Genomic DNA, 17493 nt, shown 5'->3' with positions numbered 1-17493 from the left:
GTGGACCAACACCAGCAGATGACATGGCACCCCAAACCATCACTGACTGTGGAAACTTTACACTGGACTTAAAGCAACGTGGATTCTGTGCCTCTCCTCTCTTCCTCCAGACTCTGGGACCTTGATTTCCAAAGGAAATGCAAAATTTACTTTCAGAGAACATAACTTTGGACCACTCAGCAGCAGTCCAGTCCTTTTTGCCTTTAGCCCAGGCGAGACGCTTCTGACGCTGTGTCTTGTTCAAGAGTGGCTTGACACAAGGAATGCGACAGCTGAAACCCATGTCTTGCATACGTCTGTGCGTGGTGGTTCTTGAAGCACTGACTCCAGCTGCAGTCCACTCTTTGTGAATCTCCCCCACATTTTTGAATGGGTTTTGTTTCACAATCCTCTCCAGGGTGCGGTTATCCCTATTGCCTGTCCACTTTTTTCTACCACATCTTTTCCTTCCCTTCGCCTCTCTATTAATGTACTTGGACACAGAGCTCTGTGAACAGCCAGCCTCTTTAGCAATGACCCTTTGTGTCTTGCCCTCCTTGTGCAAGGTGTCAATGGTCGTCTTTTGGAAAGCTGTCAAGTCAGCAGTCTTCCCCATGATTGTGTAGCCTACAGAACTAGACTGAGAGACAATTTAAAAGCCTTTGCAGGTGTTTTGAGTTAATTAGCTGATTAGAGTGTGGGAGAGATCCTGATTTTGGGGTTTTCATTAGTTGTCAGTTATAATCATCAAAATTAAAAGGAATGAACACAAAATATATCAGTCTGTGTGGAATGAATGTATACATTATACAAGTTTCACTTTTTGAATGGAATCACTGAAATAAATCAACTTTTTGATGATATTCTAATTATATGACCAACACCTGTATATACTCACTCAGCAGTGGTGGGCCAACACAGAAAGGGATGTTCTTGATTTACCACTGATACGTTAATGACTGCTAACAATTTTATTGATGAGAAATAATTACATGACAATGAATGAAGTTGGTGTGACAGTGGGTGAATTTTGAGGCAGCAAAACTTCACCAAAACTCAGTACTTTTTGCCTGCATCTGTTCAACTAACAAGTTTACTATGCCTGTGATTCTTTAATTAATACTGCCACTTGCACAACTTTTCATAAAGCAGTTATAGGGGACCATAGCTAGTAGTCGCTTTATGGCGTAGTAGCTGTAGCTGCTTCACAATGACTACTTTTAATTTAGCCATTACCGGAATGGCTGTGCTGCTGTTAAAGGAAATAATGTGGCTTGCCCACCACTGCTGCATTGATTTATTAAAGTAAACAAATGAAACCTCTGTGACCAGTGAAACCTACCAGTAAAGGTGTCCCAAACCTCTCCATAAAGTTAAAATTCACACAGCACAGTCCAAAAATATGTACACACTGTATACATATTTTTAAAATGCACTGCAAGCACTAATGATAATAATACATAACAGTATGGGCACAGTGTAAATTTTTTTTTTTTAAGCATGACACAGTAAATCAAGTTAATTTAAATCCAAAACAGCATCACAAGCATGCAGCATAACCTTGCACATTTCATAAAGACAACACTAATATAAGCACATTAGATAAAAGCACAAACAAAACAGCTATTGGTGTTTAAGTTTGTCTTTTGATGTTAGTTGAAACCACCTGGAATCCTTTAGCCACTGTGAAAACAAAATTTCCTGTCCTTTACTGAGTCCTCCCTGAAATGGTCTTACCGTGAGATGTGGCTGTAGTAGTTGCAGTAGTGACAGGGGACTTGCCCCTGGTCTGGGCTGACTGGCTGGTGGTGGAAGCAGAGGTGCTGGTAACAGGAGAGCTCGTTGGAGGACGCTGGCCTGCTGCACCTGTGATGGCAGCCAGACGACCTTCTGGCTTTGTCCCATACTGCACCGGCTGGAACAATCTAATCAGGAAAAATGCAATGATCACGTTGTTTCAACGACAGATTATCAATATTAGGTTTACATTGTAGAACTATTTGACCATCAACGGTGCATGTTACTTGACTGACCTCATGGGTTTTATTGGGCATGGCTTGGGTCGTGCCGGTGGATCTGGACCAGTGTAGATCTCCTCTATGAGCTGCTGAGTGACCTTCAGTTTGGGTACAGTCTCTTCAGTCTGATACCGAGTCAGTTTGTTCTCGTTGTTGATCAGATCAAAAATGGACATATTTGCAATCTACGAGGAAAAGATAAAAGACAACAGCAGAAGGGGATCAATTCAAACAGATTCTTTTTCTAATAATCACATTGTAACAAAAAACGATATTCAACATGCACTAAGTTCAAAATCACGAAGAAGGAATTACACAATATTAAAAAATGAAATGATAGGCAGGGTCTAAAATAGAAAGCAGAGAGCAAACAAATAGAATATTAGGTTCTAAAAGGGAGGACAGCGTATAAAGCAAAGAACAAACAAATGATTACCTTTATTATCATCAATTAGTGGATTAACTTTTTTATTCAATTCATCATTTGGTCTTAAGAAGTTCTTATTCGTCCAATGATACTAATAAACTATGGTATCTATTTCATGGATTCATTTTCTGTTAATCACCAAACATTAATCCTTTGTAGCACTTTGTAGCATGTTCAGGGTGCTTGCCAACAGGGTTGGGGAGTAATGGATTACATGTAACGGCGTTACGTAATCAGGATACAAAAAAAGTGTATTCCGTTACAGTACAGAAAAAACAGACGTAATCAGATTACAGGTACATTTTGTAAAATTGGGGATTACTTTAAGCAGAAAGATTCCATGAAACAGAAAACGCAGTGCTATTTGCCTCCGTATGTTTTTTATATACAGTCTATACAGTATGTGTTTCTGTAAAAACACAAAGCTAGGGAGGGACGTGTCTCTGACATTGATTGACGTTTACAGTCGCCAGTAGTGCCGAATGTGTGTTCACACCACCTCTCAGTCATGTAGACTCTGTGAGGACTGGTTTCAGCTCTCAGTGAGTGAACACGGCAGCTGGACCGGGACCGAGCACAGCCTCCGAGACCGACAGAGGCCAGTTTGACCCCGGGAATACAGTCCTGACATGGTCTTCTTGCCGTGTTTGGCTCTTGAAACACTTACACGCCCCCTGTGCTCCGAGCTCCCAGAGCTAATCTGACCAGTGACTGCACAACTAACTGAGCTAACAGCTGCTAGTTAGCTGTTAACTAACTTCAGCAACAAGTAAAGCTATCTGTCCATCAGGCTGAGGCAGAGCAGCCGGGGGACATCAGTAATTCATCAAATATTTTCTCCATATTGCTAATATTTCTCCATCAAATATGATCCAGTTTCACCAAAACCAGTGAAAAAAGTTGTTTTTGTACAGTAATTAGTGCAAATGCATCATTTTGAGAAATCTTTTCATCGGACGCTAAATTAATACAAGTGCAGAATGAGTCATCAACATTTTAAAATGCTTTTCCAAATGACCAACTCTTAAATATCATCAAGAATACCTACGAAACACATTTTTGATGGGCCAGTTAATGCCATAGTGCAAAGCATATCATAAAAAAATTCAAACATGGGTTTTGATTTCATGGGAAGGGAATATTTTGTACACGTTTCTCTAAAAAATACACTGAGCAGACAACGCATCAATGTCTTCATTTGCCTATTTGGCATTGAAGTAATCCAAAAGTGATTACATTACTTTTATTTTGTGGTACTTGGATTACATTTTCTACCAAGTAATTTGTAATTGTTCCAGATTCCATTTTTAAAGTAAAGTAGGTTGTAAACACATAATCTTTGAATGAAGACAGTTGGCTAGAAAACACCTTGGTGCATTTCAGCAATGCAAAAAATCAAGTGTATACCTTGCTTGAGTCATTCTGAAGAGCTCCCAGCACCAGTGATGGGATGCTGTATTGGAGAGAGGAGCAAAAGTAGGAACTGCTGTTCTCTCTGGGTGCCACCAGTTCAGGGTGGTTACACACTCGCTGTAACTGCATCAAGACCTGAAGCACGCTGACAAAATGACCTGTCTTCAGCGCCTCCTGAGCTCTAGGGGATCACACCCAGATAGAAGACATAATTACAAAAACAGAACAAATGAAAGAAGCAGCAAACATTATAAAACATTTACACCATGACACATTAACCCCCACATAGAATAGATAATAAAAGGTCTTTCCCAGTAAACATGAATGTGTTGAGCTAATTTGGACTGTCGCACGGCCATAAAACATATTGTAATTAAGATTAAACTGCTGTCAAGTGATTAATTGTATATTTCCATTTAATTTCATTCCCTTATTTAAAATATAACGTGTTAATGTCTTGAAACTCCAGTATCCATGTCTTATGTTGATGAAGCCAAATTCATCCGCAGTGAAATAATCAACTATTGCTCTCAGTGCCAGGGAAAACCCTACTTTGATATCACAATATAACGATCCATGTGGTGCAAATAACTCACCCTGGTTGAGTGAGGATATCCTCGTAAAGGCTCTTCTGTCTGCCGGAGAGACGGCACTTTAGGATGTGCTCATACTTCTTGGGCAGCTGTTTCTCCACGTCCCTTTTGGAGCGCCTCAGGATGAAAGGTTGGATCATCTACGGGTGAAGAGTCAAAGGAGTTCATATTGAATGTTTATTTAAAGACTGCAGGGGAGGTGAATCAATCAAGTTTCTGAACTTTAATGTGGCACATTAATACCCACCCTGTGCAGGCGGATGACCAGTTTGTGGCAGTAGTCCTGGTTCTGGTCTGTGCCTGCCTTAACAGGGAAGTCAGAGTAGGCCCTGGTGATTCCTGGCAAAAGGAAGTGGATCATGGTCCAGAGCTCCTTTAGAGTATTCTGTAGAGGAGTGTTGATGAGGAGAATCCTCTGCTCACTGGAAGACGCACAGAAACATCTCATTTAATCAAACAAATGAGACACGTTGTGCAGAAACATCTGGCAGAATATTAAAAGTGATTTTATAGAGAAAGTCAAAAATCCCTGACATGGAAATGATCTCATCAGTGAAATAATTTGCTCTATACTACTCGAACATATGCACATGTGTATCTGTTACTCCCCAACAGCTCTTAATGTATGATCTTGACTGAATTAACAAACCTGAAAAATTTTTAATCATGATTCTGAATAAACTGGATTTAATGACATATTTATAATCTAGCTTACCTTCTGAGAGCAAAAATTGTTCCCCAGTGTTTCTCAGTCATGTTTTTGATGAGCTGCACCTCGTCCAGGACTAGGTGCCTCCATCTTCTCCTTAGAAAATGGCTCTGGTCTTTCATCAGCAGCTTGTAGGATGTCACACATACATGGAAGCTGTTGGCTTCCGCCCACCACTGTAGATCAACGATCAGATGATATGTTATCAGATTTACAGCCGTTTGTTGTGGGGAAAAAATGACCTTCTACATTGAGTAATGTCTTCAATATGCGCTGTTTAAATACAGCAAAAACTACCATTCTCTTAAATCTGCGCTCTCTTCTGTTGCCAAGGTACAGGAGGATCTTAAGGCCAGGACACCAGCGCTTGAACTCCACCTCCCAATTTAGCAACTTGCTCGTCCTTACGACAATAAGGTGGGGTCCCCAGATGCCTATGGACAAAAACAGACTATTTCTTTATGATATTCAAAACAACAACAAAACAACTTCCACTATAAAAAAAAAATCATGTATATCTTTGAACAGACGCATACCCTCTTGGCCAGCTAAGTGGGCCATGTAAGCCACTGTCTGTACGGTCTTGCCAAGGCCTGTCTCATCTGCTAGAATGCCATTGAGGTGTTTCTTGTGAAGGTTTACCAGCCAGTCCACACCAATTTGCTGATACTCTCGCAGCGACCCATGCAGTAGAAAAGGAGGTGGGCTGCGGGTCTAGTAATATAAACGAACAGTTATAATAATGATAAAAGGCATATTTCTCTTTTGTGTGTTTGTGTGTGAGTGTCTTACTGAGGAAGTTGTCCTGAAGCTACCCTTGGGCAAGATGAGCTCTGTGGCAGCAGCCACTTCAGCTATGTCTTTGGCAGGCTTCCCATCAGAGTCGGAGGAAGAGGCTTTGTCAGGACTACGGTACTGGTCCACACTAAGCAGGGAGTCAATCAACACTGCCTCAGGTGGACTGCCTGCAGGACACCGCATTTCTGGAAAATACAATAATTGACAGCTTTAAAGTCGCATCACTCACAACAATTAGCTAACGGGTTTGTGGATGAACATGACAACTTGATTTTTCAAATACAAAAGTCACCTTCAGTCTCATCCAGGTCCTCTTCATCGCTGTGTCGGCTCGGCTGAGGCCACTCGAAGCTATCAACGTAGGCTCCAGCGTATTGCTTCATCAAAGCATCCAGAGGCATCTCAGCTAAAAGTAAAATACAAAACTGTTTGATTAAGCAATACAGAGTCGAAGACAATTAATTCTGGTACTTAAATGGTATATTAAATCATCTGTAACGTGTTCAGAAAAGAAAATGATAAAGTGCCCGAGAACATTTTCATAGTCTAAATGCCAAATGTGTTTATCTCACGAATTAATAATTCAACATTATGACCAACAGTAGTGAACAGCAGGTTGCCTGCAACCTTGCAATAACATAATTAACATGTTACCCACACTTTCTGTATATACATACAAAATTATAAACGCAACACTTGTGTTGTTGCCCCCATTCATTATGAGCTGAACTCAAAGATCTGAAGTTGATGATACATGGGGCAACTTGCTGGGCAATGTTGCTAGCGGCAAGTCCGACTCTGTTTGGAATGGATAATGGCGATGCGGGTGGCGGAAGGGGATTACGGTAGTAATCTTTACTCATTACCATTGACGGCAACGTTGCCCTGCACGATTGCTCTAAAAGTTAGTGATGTATCGAGGCTTCGAAGCGTGTGTCACGTAACGCAGGATGATTTTTGTGAAGCGCATATCGAGGCTTGTGTTGATGACGTATGTGGTGACGTTCGAAGCCTCGTGAGCCGGCCGTACCCGACCGATTCAGGAGATGCTTTGCAGGTTTGGAGTGCGATTCGAAAGGAGCAACAAAATGCAATGGACCCTCTTCAACATTTAGTGGACTTTTGAACTTGAAATTGAACACAATTAGATTTTATCTACAGCTCATTTTAAATGACTAAAAAAGTTTATCAACTTATGTCAGAATTGCTTTGATCAAATAACTTCAAAAATTGTGCTGAAACAGAGGAAAAGAAAGACTTTTTCTTTTCTTTTACATTTTGTGGCTTTGGTAAGAATTAAACTCTTAATTAAACCCCATTTTACACTAATAATACTTTTCTAAAGCAGGTAAAATCATCTCCAAAAAAGAAACCGCCTGAAGCACTGTGGAAGTGTTATTTTTAAATAAAGACGAATAAAATGTTGTCTCTATTATCTAAAGTCACAAACCAAGTTATCATAACCCTCTCCCTTGTTTCCACTTCCACGTCATTGTATCATAAAGACAGACACCTTATTAAAAAGCTAATCAGTCATGTATTGGCATCACAAACATCATTCATTAATTTATTCAATTCAAAGCTTCACACACCAAAGCCATGTTGCAGTTATAATCACTCTGCCTGTTTTACATTTATTGTCCACTTGATGGCACAGTACAGCTAATGAAGCACCGTGAAGCTTCGGCCCATGAGTGAACCAATTGGATGGAAAGCTTCAATGCTTCATCTCGCCATCACTACTAAAAGTTGCTTTGTTTTAATCTTGATGATTACAGCCAACAGCTCGTGGAAATCAAAAGTCCAGTGTCTCAAAATGTACTAGAATTTTTGAATAACAAATTTACAATACAAAATTGTTGACCGAAGAGAAGCTCTAATCACCCAATTAACTCAAAACACCTGCAAAGATTTCCCGAGCCTTTAATCTCTCAAGGCTCATACAGACTATATGACTTTCAGCGTCGACCGATGGTCGTGCCGTTCGCACTGCACAACTTGCCGTCTTGTGACGAGAGTCTTGAAGTCGTTGTGGCGTTCACACTACGTGACCGATCTGTGACAGGGTGTCACATGCGAGCTGACAGTGACTGTGTCACCCGACGCTGGTCTCCAAACCACGTTTTGTCAAGAAAACACACGTGAAATGTGAAAAAGGAAATGACGCAAACCTACACACAAAACAGCTGTTCTTTGTTATTATAAAGATTGCAATTATAAAGACAGTGAGAGCTGGAGGTGAGTAAAAAGTGTTTTGCGGTGAAAAAGTAGCTGCCTGCTCTGCCAACTGCCTGCTCTCATTGGCTGGATGTGGATGATGAGTCGGCCATTTCCTCCAGATATTTGGCATGCTGGATGGCAGACGTAGGCGAGATGTCAGAAATGTGTCCTGAAGCCGTTCTGATGCGTTGTTGAGTAGTTCACACAGAACAACTGGCGACCGCCGATCAACTGCTGAATCACTCCCGATCGCCAAACTCGCCGAGTGGCAAATCGGGCTAAAAATCGTGTAGTGTGAACTAGGCTTCAATCTGGTTCTTATCCACGGTTCAAATTCAAAATTAATTTTTTTTAAGAAGCACCTGTATAAAGCAATTTTCAGTTCAGATAAGGTCACTCTAGGCAAATGCATAATGTATTACAGCGTAAAGGAAGGTTATTAAAAAATTACCCCACCCCCCAAAAAAATCCTGCCTCTCCACATACACAAAGAAGTAAAATAAATAAGTACCATCTTTGGCAAGGTCAACCAACTCTGATTTGTGGTCGGCTTCCCCCTCCATGGCCTCCTGTTCCTCTATAGTGCTTTCCTCATCTTGGACTACAAGAAAAGACAGTCAAATAATGAAAAGCTGTAATCATTTTGCAGAGTAAAGGAAACTGTACAACAAAAACTGTACTGTGAACTAAACATCCATGTTATTAAATTTTTGCCACATGGACCTCAATAGTTTGACACATACCGTCTTCATCAACCAAGGACGAACTTGATTTTCTTTTTTTGGTTGAAGTTGCCGCCTCCTATAAAATATTTTTTTAAAATGAATTGAATGCAATAGGTGCATTTGCATCGTAATTCATTAAGAGTGTTGGAGCAGCACCTACCTCTTTATCAGCTTTCACTCCTGTTGACTGACCAGGTACTGTAACACAAGTAATTAAAGTTCAATACAAAACAATCTGGTTATTAGTAAAGTAGTTACGGGTGAGGTAGATCTACACAGTTGAGCTTGGAACCAGAACCACTTGAAGGGAAAGTCAAAGCTCATGATATAGAAGAAACATGTTGTGTTTTATATTTTGTAGCTGCTCAGTGGGACGTACCTTTGGCTGAGGCTTTTTGTAAGCGGAGTGCTTTAAGCCTCTTCTCATAAATTTCAAACTGGAGTTTGATTTCCACAACCTGACAGAATAAAACAACTCATTCAGACTGGTAAAAACACTGTTATCATTCATAAATCATGACAAGGTTTCATGATTAGAAAAAACAAATAAATAAATATATAACCTGTTCAATGTTTGACCAGAAGAATTCCACTTCTCTGGCAATTGTGCTGGCAATGTGACGAAGATGAATTTCCCTTTCTTTCTTTGACCTCTCTTCACTTTTCTTCTGCTCTTGATGGTAACGAGCACACGTGCGAACAAGCTGTAGCAGAGACACATGAGACAGTTTGCCTTTCAGAAAGACATCAGTTTCTGCAGTGAGTCCCCCATTTGTTGTGCTGATGTGTAATTTCACATTTCTCCCTGTGAATTATTCTCTGCCCAGGGCTCTACAGTGCGACCATTTTGCTTGCATATGCCCCTAAAAATCAATATGTGCCAACCGGAAAAATGATTTCCGAGCACAACTTGTGAGTAAAGTCACAGCCTGGGTGGGGAGGGACATAAAAAAGTTTGACGTGCTACAGTAAACTTTCAAATGTTGAACTCCTTCTGCATGAATGGTTCTGATTGTTGATGAGATATTAGCATTAACAAATTAAGTGACAATGTAATTGAAAACAACTCAAAAACATGGTACTGCTGTTTTGTCCAACTGGAATTAATATCATACTGGAAGTGGGGTCTCACACAGACTTCACTCGGTTAAAACTTGAAATGACGTTACAAGTCGCGGTGGATATTTTACAAGCACAGACCAGGTAAACGTAAAGCAACATCGAACACAGAGTGCAGATGTTGGTTTCGGCTGTTTGAGTTGTTTGATAGGCTGCTTCATTAACAAGCAAGCGGCTCAGCTGCTGCCGTGATAACGGATCGCGGGTGGAAAAATATAGAAAAAATAATTGTCCGCATTAATCAATTAATGCGGTAACGCGTTAACGTGCCCAGCCCTAATAATTAATGTATTAACATACTAACAGTATACTATTAGATTAAAATTGTACTTTTTATCTAATGTTATAATATTACACTCATTTAAACTAGTTTCTCCTCCATGTTGTGAAAGATGCAGATTTCCACTGCACAGGAAGCCAGTGTGTCAGTATGTGCTCCTTCTAGCCTTCTCCTGAGAGCAACACATTCCCTTGGCTGTGTGTTACATCTGTTTTACTAAAGTTATCGTAATACTGTTCATTAGCCTTGTTTACAGGTGTGGTGTGTGTTGTGTGTGTGCTGCTGGTGTATCGTGAATCAGTCCCTGGTTCAAAAACTACACAAGCACCAATCAATATTTACTATACTAATTTTTCGCTGTGCTTTTTTCAATTTTTTCATTTAGCACATGTGCTCCTTTGGAAAAAGGTTAGCGTAGAGCCCTCCTGCCATACCTTCTTAGCAGCAGCCTCTTTCCATCTTCTCTCCTGGGCAAAGTCAGCTGCCATCCACTGCATCTCCTCCAGGAGGTAGTCCCAGTGAGACTTTGGACGTGAGGCTTCCACAAGCTTGGGGAGCCTACTGGCTGACCACTGGCCCTCCTTCCTTAGCTCAGAGATGCGTTGATGCACTTGACTCTCCTGGGAAATAGAAACAGCATGTGACATCAGAATAGAAATCAACAATCTTCATTCTAGTTTCAGATGCTCCAAAAAAGAGATTATTGAAATTATTGAGCACTCGCTGTCCATTATTCTTATTTATCAAAAGCCATTATAAATGACTATGAGGAAGTGGAAAAGCTGCTTTCAAGAAACAATACAGACAGTATTCATTGGATACATGTATTTAAGGCATTTAAAAAGGCACGGATCATTCAGGCCAAGATCATAAGCAGAACTTACCAGTTTGGCCTGCTCAACTTGCTTATCTTGAGAACCCTCCTGTGAGGACTGCATGGTCGCACTTTGTCCAAAGGCACCAATTTTGACCGTGGATATGCCATTGGTTCCAGTCAATTTGGACTGGGTGCTTGGGTTTATGTTTGAGCCATGAGGCCGGAGTGGACTTGCTATATGAGGGGTTGGAACAGAATTGGGAACTGAGAGAGGAGCAGGAGACATGGACGTCATGGATATTGAGTTGGTCATAATCCTCTGAACTGGCTGGTTTGACTCTGTACCAGGGCGAGCAAGTGCCACCGTCTATGAAGAAGGGAGAAAATAATATTCTTAATATGACAAATTGCAGTCTCACTATTTAGTCACAAGCATACATGAAAACTTTTTTTGTTTCAGGTGCACTGACCGCTTGTCCTGACTGTAATATAGCCTGGGATTGTGGTTGCTGGGGCTGCAACTGGAGATGAAGACCTGGCTGCATCTGCTGCTGCAGTTGGGCCTGGAGTTGTGTGTGGGGGTTTTGTGTGGCCAGAACAGGCCCACCTGCCTGCACCTTCAACTGTGCCTGGAGCTGACCGCCGAGCTGAGCTGTGTTCTCCACTAACTGAGCCTGCTGAGAGAGACTCATGGAAAGGCCTGCCATAGAGAGGGCACCTTGGGGCAACCTGCCAGGCAGCTGGGGAGGAGGGGTGTGTAAGCTCGCTGCATTCTGCACTGGAGGTCCTTTGGATGGGTCGTATTGTTGCTGGTTCTGCTTCTGTCCTGCAATCTGGACCGCTTGAGGAGTAGGCGGCATCCCGCCTGTACACATAGTAACCAAATTATAGGACAAACAAGTAGTACAGAAAGCAACACAAAAGACAGTAAAAATCAAGTTGCCAATCTATTCAGCTGAAGTGAAGTGTTTTGTAAATGTCTTTTTGTACTCATGCTAGAATAAAAAAATATATTTGAGAGACCCCTTTAAACAAGTTATATATTTTCAAGCTAATAAGTAGATAATGAAACAGTACTTTTAAATTCTAAATGACTGTTTGAGCTTCAGCTATTAGAGATCCTCAGAACCTTGCCTTAATGAACTAGATGTACTGTATGAATCAACAGTAGTGTACTACTTCCTGATGATCAGAGCGGAAACTAATGAAAGTCATACAGCAAAATGGTTACGGAAGAAATGAAATCAATGTGAGAATCTACATGTCTCTCAAATAAAATACTACTTTGATTAATGCAAAACCAAAACATTGTATTTCAAATGTTGAGAGAATGTGGTTAAAAACATCAAAAATTATACATGCAATAAGAGAGGTTTTTAGAGAGGACAAATACAAATGTTACAAAGGAAAATGAAAAAAAAAAAACTTTTGAAAATAAAGAGACAGGGAGAAGAAAGGGGAAATAAAAATATAGAGCGGACACGCACAAAAACACCATATGTTTGGCATGCATGAAGCGATGTCATTCTAGCAGTAACCAAGGCATCTGGATGCCTCACATAGCGACAAAGCACAGAGGTGAGCACAAGGACACACATGGGGTCTTGCAGACAGCAGGCCTGAGCGGAGCTGTGCACACTAAAGCAGCGCCTGCCTTACCTCCCTGCACGTCACACCACCTTGCCTAGACGCCATCAACACCTGGCCCTGACACACCCACACCACCACAATCGCAAAAACCTGTGCCCGCGAACGCAACTCCTCCACATGATTCCCCTCCTACTTAGACTGAGGGAAAGAAGCCAAGTCAGAACAAAATGCCATGAAATAACATGGAAGGAAATCAACTAAATGTGAACATGAGATAAATAAAGACACTCTTGAAGATGTGTATGAATTTAAGATTGATGATTTTGAATCCCTGTTGATGATGCAAGGACGGACAATCGGACAGGGAAAGACTTGTGAAGGAATGACAATGGGAAACCAAAAAGAAGCATGACACGTGGATTCATAAAATGGGAAAACAAGCAAAACCCCTTGGAAATGAATTTATTCCCACAGGGTTCCCACTTTCTGTGATCCACCTCCAAATTAGATGAAAATCCATCAGCACGGGAAGGTCTGTCCAAATAAAGATGACTAACAGGAACAAACTTCAAAAAAGATAAGATGGATAACAACGGGTGATCACTAGTTAAAACAAAAAAGGAAAATCATAAGACATGGCATCTTCCCATTGAGTGGCTACTCTTCTTCAGACTTGTTCAGGATTGTCTTCTTCCCCATTTATCCTGACAGAGAGAGCTGGTGCTGGTACAGCTAAGCCTGAACTTCCTGTGGACTGCTGAGAAATCCAGCAGAGGGATGAAGATCTGTTTGTTGATGCTGCTTGAAGTTTGTTTGTAGAAGATGAATGTTGTGATTCCCTTTTTTAAATCTCCTTAGTTTGAGGAAGGTGGTACGTCCAGCAGCATCGAACAGAACACAGAACTGCCTGGTAGTAGCACTCCTACCTTGCGCAGTTGGCATAAGCTGCTGGAGTGGAACGCCAGGTGATCCTAAAGGACCTACACCAGGATGCTGGAAAATCAGCCCATGGCGACCAACGTCAATCCGGGACCTCTTAGCCTGATCTGGGATTTAAAACACACAATACCCTCATAACGCAAAACAAAAGCACTAGGCACAGAGCAATGATCTTCTGAAGACCTTACAGGTCACCTCTCCTTCCTCGGGTTTTCAACACAGAGCGCTAGTAGAGGATGCCAAATATCTAAAAGCAGAAGCAATTAGAGGGAGAAAAGAAAACAAACAGAAAACAAAGCAAACGGGGAGGAAACAAAGCAACATAAGAGAGACAGGAGTCTACGATCCTTGTCCTACCTGCTTGCACCATAGCCTGTTGCCTCTTGAAGGCATCCATGTCTCCAGGGTTTGTCATGGTCCCAGCAGCAGCCCCTTGGTGTCCCTGCAAAAACAACCTCTCAAAGAATTAGTGGGGGATTTCCTCTTACAAAAGATTCTCAACAGAATTCACAATTTCATTGTAACAAGTGTTGCCTCTATCACCTGAAACTGCTGCTGGACAGAGAACGCTGCAGAAACATTGGGAGGAAGCTGTGTTGCTATGGCAACCGGTGTCACTGCTTGGCCATCCTTTCCAGTAACAACCTTTACCTGAAAAAGCCGCAAATTTGAAAGAGGAACAATATGCATTGGATGAAATGAATGTACAGTAATCTAATTGTAAAGTCCTACTTGATCTTACACCAAGAGCCAGACAATATAATACCTCATCATTAATGACCTCAGACTGTTCTTCTTCCTCCTCTTCATCTTCAAGGTCCAAATCATTCTGTCTCAAGTAAGTATACAAGGGAACACAGGGCTTCTTCTTAAAAGCTAGGTAGTCCATCATGTTCCCTTGGAGGTGCTGCAGAAAGAAAAGCTCAATCAGGTATTCTTTGAACACTTCTTTCAGGCTCTCCATCCTCTTGGTGTGGTGCTCCAAGCACTGTTTTCTCAGCTGGGCAATCTCTGGAGTAGAAGGAGCAATTTCCTCCAACTTCTTGGGAACTTGCTTCTTCATAGTGCCCATAGCCATGCTGGTGGGTGCAAGAGGATTGTTGGGCATCCCTTGGGGTGGACTGGTGAGGGATGGGCTAGATGGTGGAATGGAGGAGGGTATACTGAATGATGCTGTGGTTCCTACTCCAGGTACCACACCCTGCTGCGACTTCTCAAATATCATAGGGCGTGCCAGCTGTCCTTGAATGATACTGCTGATCTGTGGAGGTAGGTTGGAAGTGGTGATGTGACCAGGGCTGGCCAGATTGGGGAGAGCAGTACTGGTGGCTACCGGACTTGGAGGTGCAAGGTGGTGGATGGTGCCTCCAGTTTGTGAGTGAGGCTGAGAGAGTCGGCGTTCCCTCACAGAGCCTGGTGCTCCTGGAGAGGCCAGCTGTACCTGGGTAGGTGTGGCAGGAGCAATCTGGGCCAGTCCTGTCCCCTCCTGGTAAACAAAGTGGCCACTTCCCGATGGATTTCCTAAATTGATTTGTCGCACCAACATACCAGCTTCAACAAATCGTGTTGGACTCTGTCCACACACACCCAGTGCTGTTGCAGGTGCTCCTGGCCTTGTCACACCTTGCAAAGGAACTGGGCTATGCTGGGTGGGACTTTGGGGTTGCATGGGCTGGGGTACAGGTGAGGTGACTTGGATGTAGGAGGATGGAGCGTGCTCAAACCTCCACTGAGGTGTGGTATGCTGGAAGCCAGGGGATGCTGGGTTCTGGATGGGGAGTGGGGTTAGGGTGATCTGCTGGTTACCAGCCACCATCTGTCCCACATTTTGTAAAGTGATGTTCATGTTCTGGCCAGTGACAGGGCTCCGACTCATGATTATCTGATAATTGGGCGACTGGGGAGCTGAAGGGCTGGCAGCAGAGGAAAATGTGGTCACAGGAGATTGAGGGTGGTTAACTGTAGCTTGCTGCTGTGTAACTGCCATGGTGGGCTGCTGCTGCTGCTCCTCTGCTTCAGATCCACTGACAGACTTGGATCTCTGGAGCTGTCGTTGCATGTTCTGTGATCCACTTCCATGGTGCATTGCGTGACACTGTTACTATGTCTAAACACAATAATCTGTGGGAAAGGCACAGCAAAGCACAAAAATAAGTGAGTTTTAACTACTGATCGTGACCCTTTAATATCTCTGGATGTATTAGGTCATTGCAAATTAATGAGCAGCGGTGCTTTGTGGAAATACTGGATTTTTTTCAGATGATTTTACATCAATGTGATGATATTAATGATGATTGTTTTGATGATGATGATGATGATTTACTGGATTCACCTAAAACAGACATTCCCCTGTGGTTATTTTATCTACAAATGATTTCTTAATTGATTTAACAGAAAACTAATTAGTATTTTTTATATATATCTTAATATCTTATTACATACATTGTGACAGAGGAATTTCTCCACATCTCCCACTCTTTCTCTTAAACCCTATACATTCCCAATTTTAAATTCACATACACACACACCAACATGTCGAAATACATTTATACCAAGTAATCCTGAAACATAGAGGGCAGCTGCTGGGTAGTACACTTCATGACAGACAGCTGGCAGATCAAATCACAATGTGATTATTAGGTACAGAGCTGGTGTGTTAATGGCAACACAGGTAAGGGCTGTCAACGCCTGAAACACACACCTTCCCCAATGTAAGAGGTTAACAGGACATATTTAACGTAATATAACGTTAGCTACAATCATCTTCACACCTGCACAGTGAGCGCCAGATAATCTACAGCTATATGGCCAGATACACACTGACCTGTAATGGAAATGATGGGGTTGATCTAGTCTCATCTAACGTTACGCTGTGAATCAACCATCTTAAACAAAGGCGATATAACGTTACCGATACAGGTGATGCTGATTTGCACCGTTACGTTAGGCCTATATTAACGTTACAGTAAATTACAGCGTTGAGAAATTCTCGAGTTTGTTGTAACGTTAGACGAAGTTCCTCCTTTTTACACAATAACGACATTATAATTACAACCAAAATTACCTACACACAGGAGTATTTCCAGAGTACTGGCTTAAATTGTCATTGTTTGTTACGACGTTAACGTTAGGTCCCATTTCCATTTTCGCTCCGATGCGTAACGTTAGCTAGCGCAACTTAGCTAGCTAGCTAGTAGCAATTGTCAAAATAATAAAGTGTGGGTGTAGGGTTGGGTAATAAATGTAGGCAACGTAGATTACAAATATTATACTGTAACATATGCGATACTGATTTCTGTGCTATTTCAGCAATTACAAGTACCCTTGCTACGGGACGCGTGCTAGCACATGCTAATGATGTTAGCTTGTTATTGCTAGCAGGCCAGCTGCTAATGAATAAATAAATGTTATCACCTCAGCGGGGTTACTTACAGGGAATGCGCCTTCTGTAGTAGTTTCATAAATCCTAAGTCATATTTACAGTAAATCACATGCTGTAACAAATGTTACTCCGCGAAAAAATAAAATATCGATATTGCTAGCGGCTATTTAATGTTTTGGAGCTAATTTCATTCACCAACATGGCGACTGCCACAACCTTTTGTGTAACCCGGAGGTCGTTCAGTCTCCAGGAAGCAGTATTACCATGAATCGACGGCGTTGTTTACCTGCTGTAGATTTTTAGCAAAAGAGAAATATTTAAGTCAAAACTTTTCAAAGGGCCTATTTTTTTGTAGGTATTGCTTATAAACATATAAATGCACAAATCAGATACATTATTTTGATCTTGGAAATCAGGAGAAGGTATAACGGTTAATAATTGTTTGTTAAAGTCAGACTTAACGTTACATACTGATTAAGCATGT

General features: G+C 41.7%; 1 protein-coding gene across 6 annotated transcripts in view; it reads right to left on the bottom strand.

Moving 5' to 3' along the window:
* Positions 1–17242, bottom strand: part of ep400 (E1A binding protein p400) — a 38778-nt gene extending 21536 nt beyond the window's left edge. For 4 of the 6 annotated variants that reach the window (XM_046034321.1, XM_046034323.1, XM_046034322.1 and 1 more), the window contains exons 1-22: positions 17060–17241; positions 14394–15748; positions 14171–14278; positions 13985–14069; positions 11569–11963; positions 11166–11465; positions 10716–10901; positions 9446–9586; positions 9262–9340; positions 9043–9080; positions 8901–8958; positions 8669–8758; positions 6230–6343; positions 5932–6122; positions 5676–5853; positions 5437–5573; positions 5146–5315; positions 4678–4852; positions 4434–4570; positions 3832–4018; positions 2013–2182; positions 1717–1904 (exon numbers count right to left, since the gene is read on the bottom strand). In XM_046034321.1, the coding sequence (XP_045890277.1) occupies positions 1717–1904; positions 2013–2182; positions 3832–4018; positions 4434–4570; positions 4678–4852; positions 5146–5315; positions 5437–5573; positions 5676–5853; positions 5932–6122; positions 6230–6343; positions 8669–8758; positions 8901–8958; positions 9043–9080; positions 9262–9340; positions 9446–9586; positions 10716–10901; positions 11166–11465; positions 11569–11963; positions 13985–14069; positions 14171–14278; positions 14394–15713 (4447 nt within the window). In that variant the 5' untranslated portion in view covers positions 15714–15748; positions 17060–17241. Of the gene's footprint in view, positions 1–1716; positions 1905–2012; positions 2183–3831; positions 4019–4433; positions 4571–4677; positions 4853–5145; positions 5316–5436; positions 5574–5675; positions 5854–5931; positions 6123–6229; positions 6344–8668; positions 8759–8900; positions 8959–9042; positions 9081–9261; positions 9341–9445; positions 9587–10715; positions 10902–11165; positions 11466–11568; positions 11964–13984; positions 14070–14170; positions 14279–14393; positions 15749–17059 lie in introns of all 6 variants that reach the window. The other 2 variants (XM_046034325.1, XM_046034326.1) reach the window with 2 other exon arrangements.
* Between the last annotated feature and the right edge of the window lie 251 nt (positions 17243–17493).

Source organism: Micropterus dolomieu, linkage group LG21 (assembly GCF_021292245.1).
Source record: "Micropterus dolomieu isolate WLL.071019.BEF.003 ecotype Adirondacks linkage group LG21, ASM2129224v1, whole genome shotgun sequence".
NCBI lineage: Eukaryota > Metazoa > Chordata > Actinopteri > Centrarchiformes > Centrarchidae > Micropterus > Micropterus dolomieu.
The sequence above is the reverse complement of the archived record's forward strand: the minus strand, read 5'-3'. Positions and strand labels throughout refer to the sequence as shown.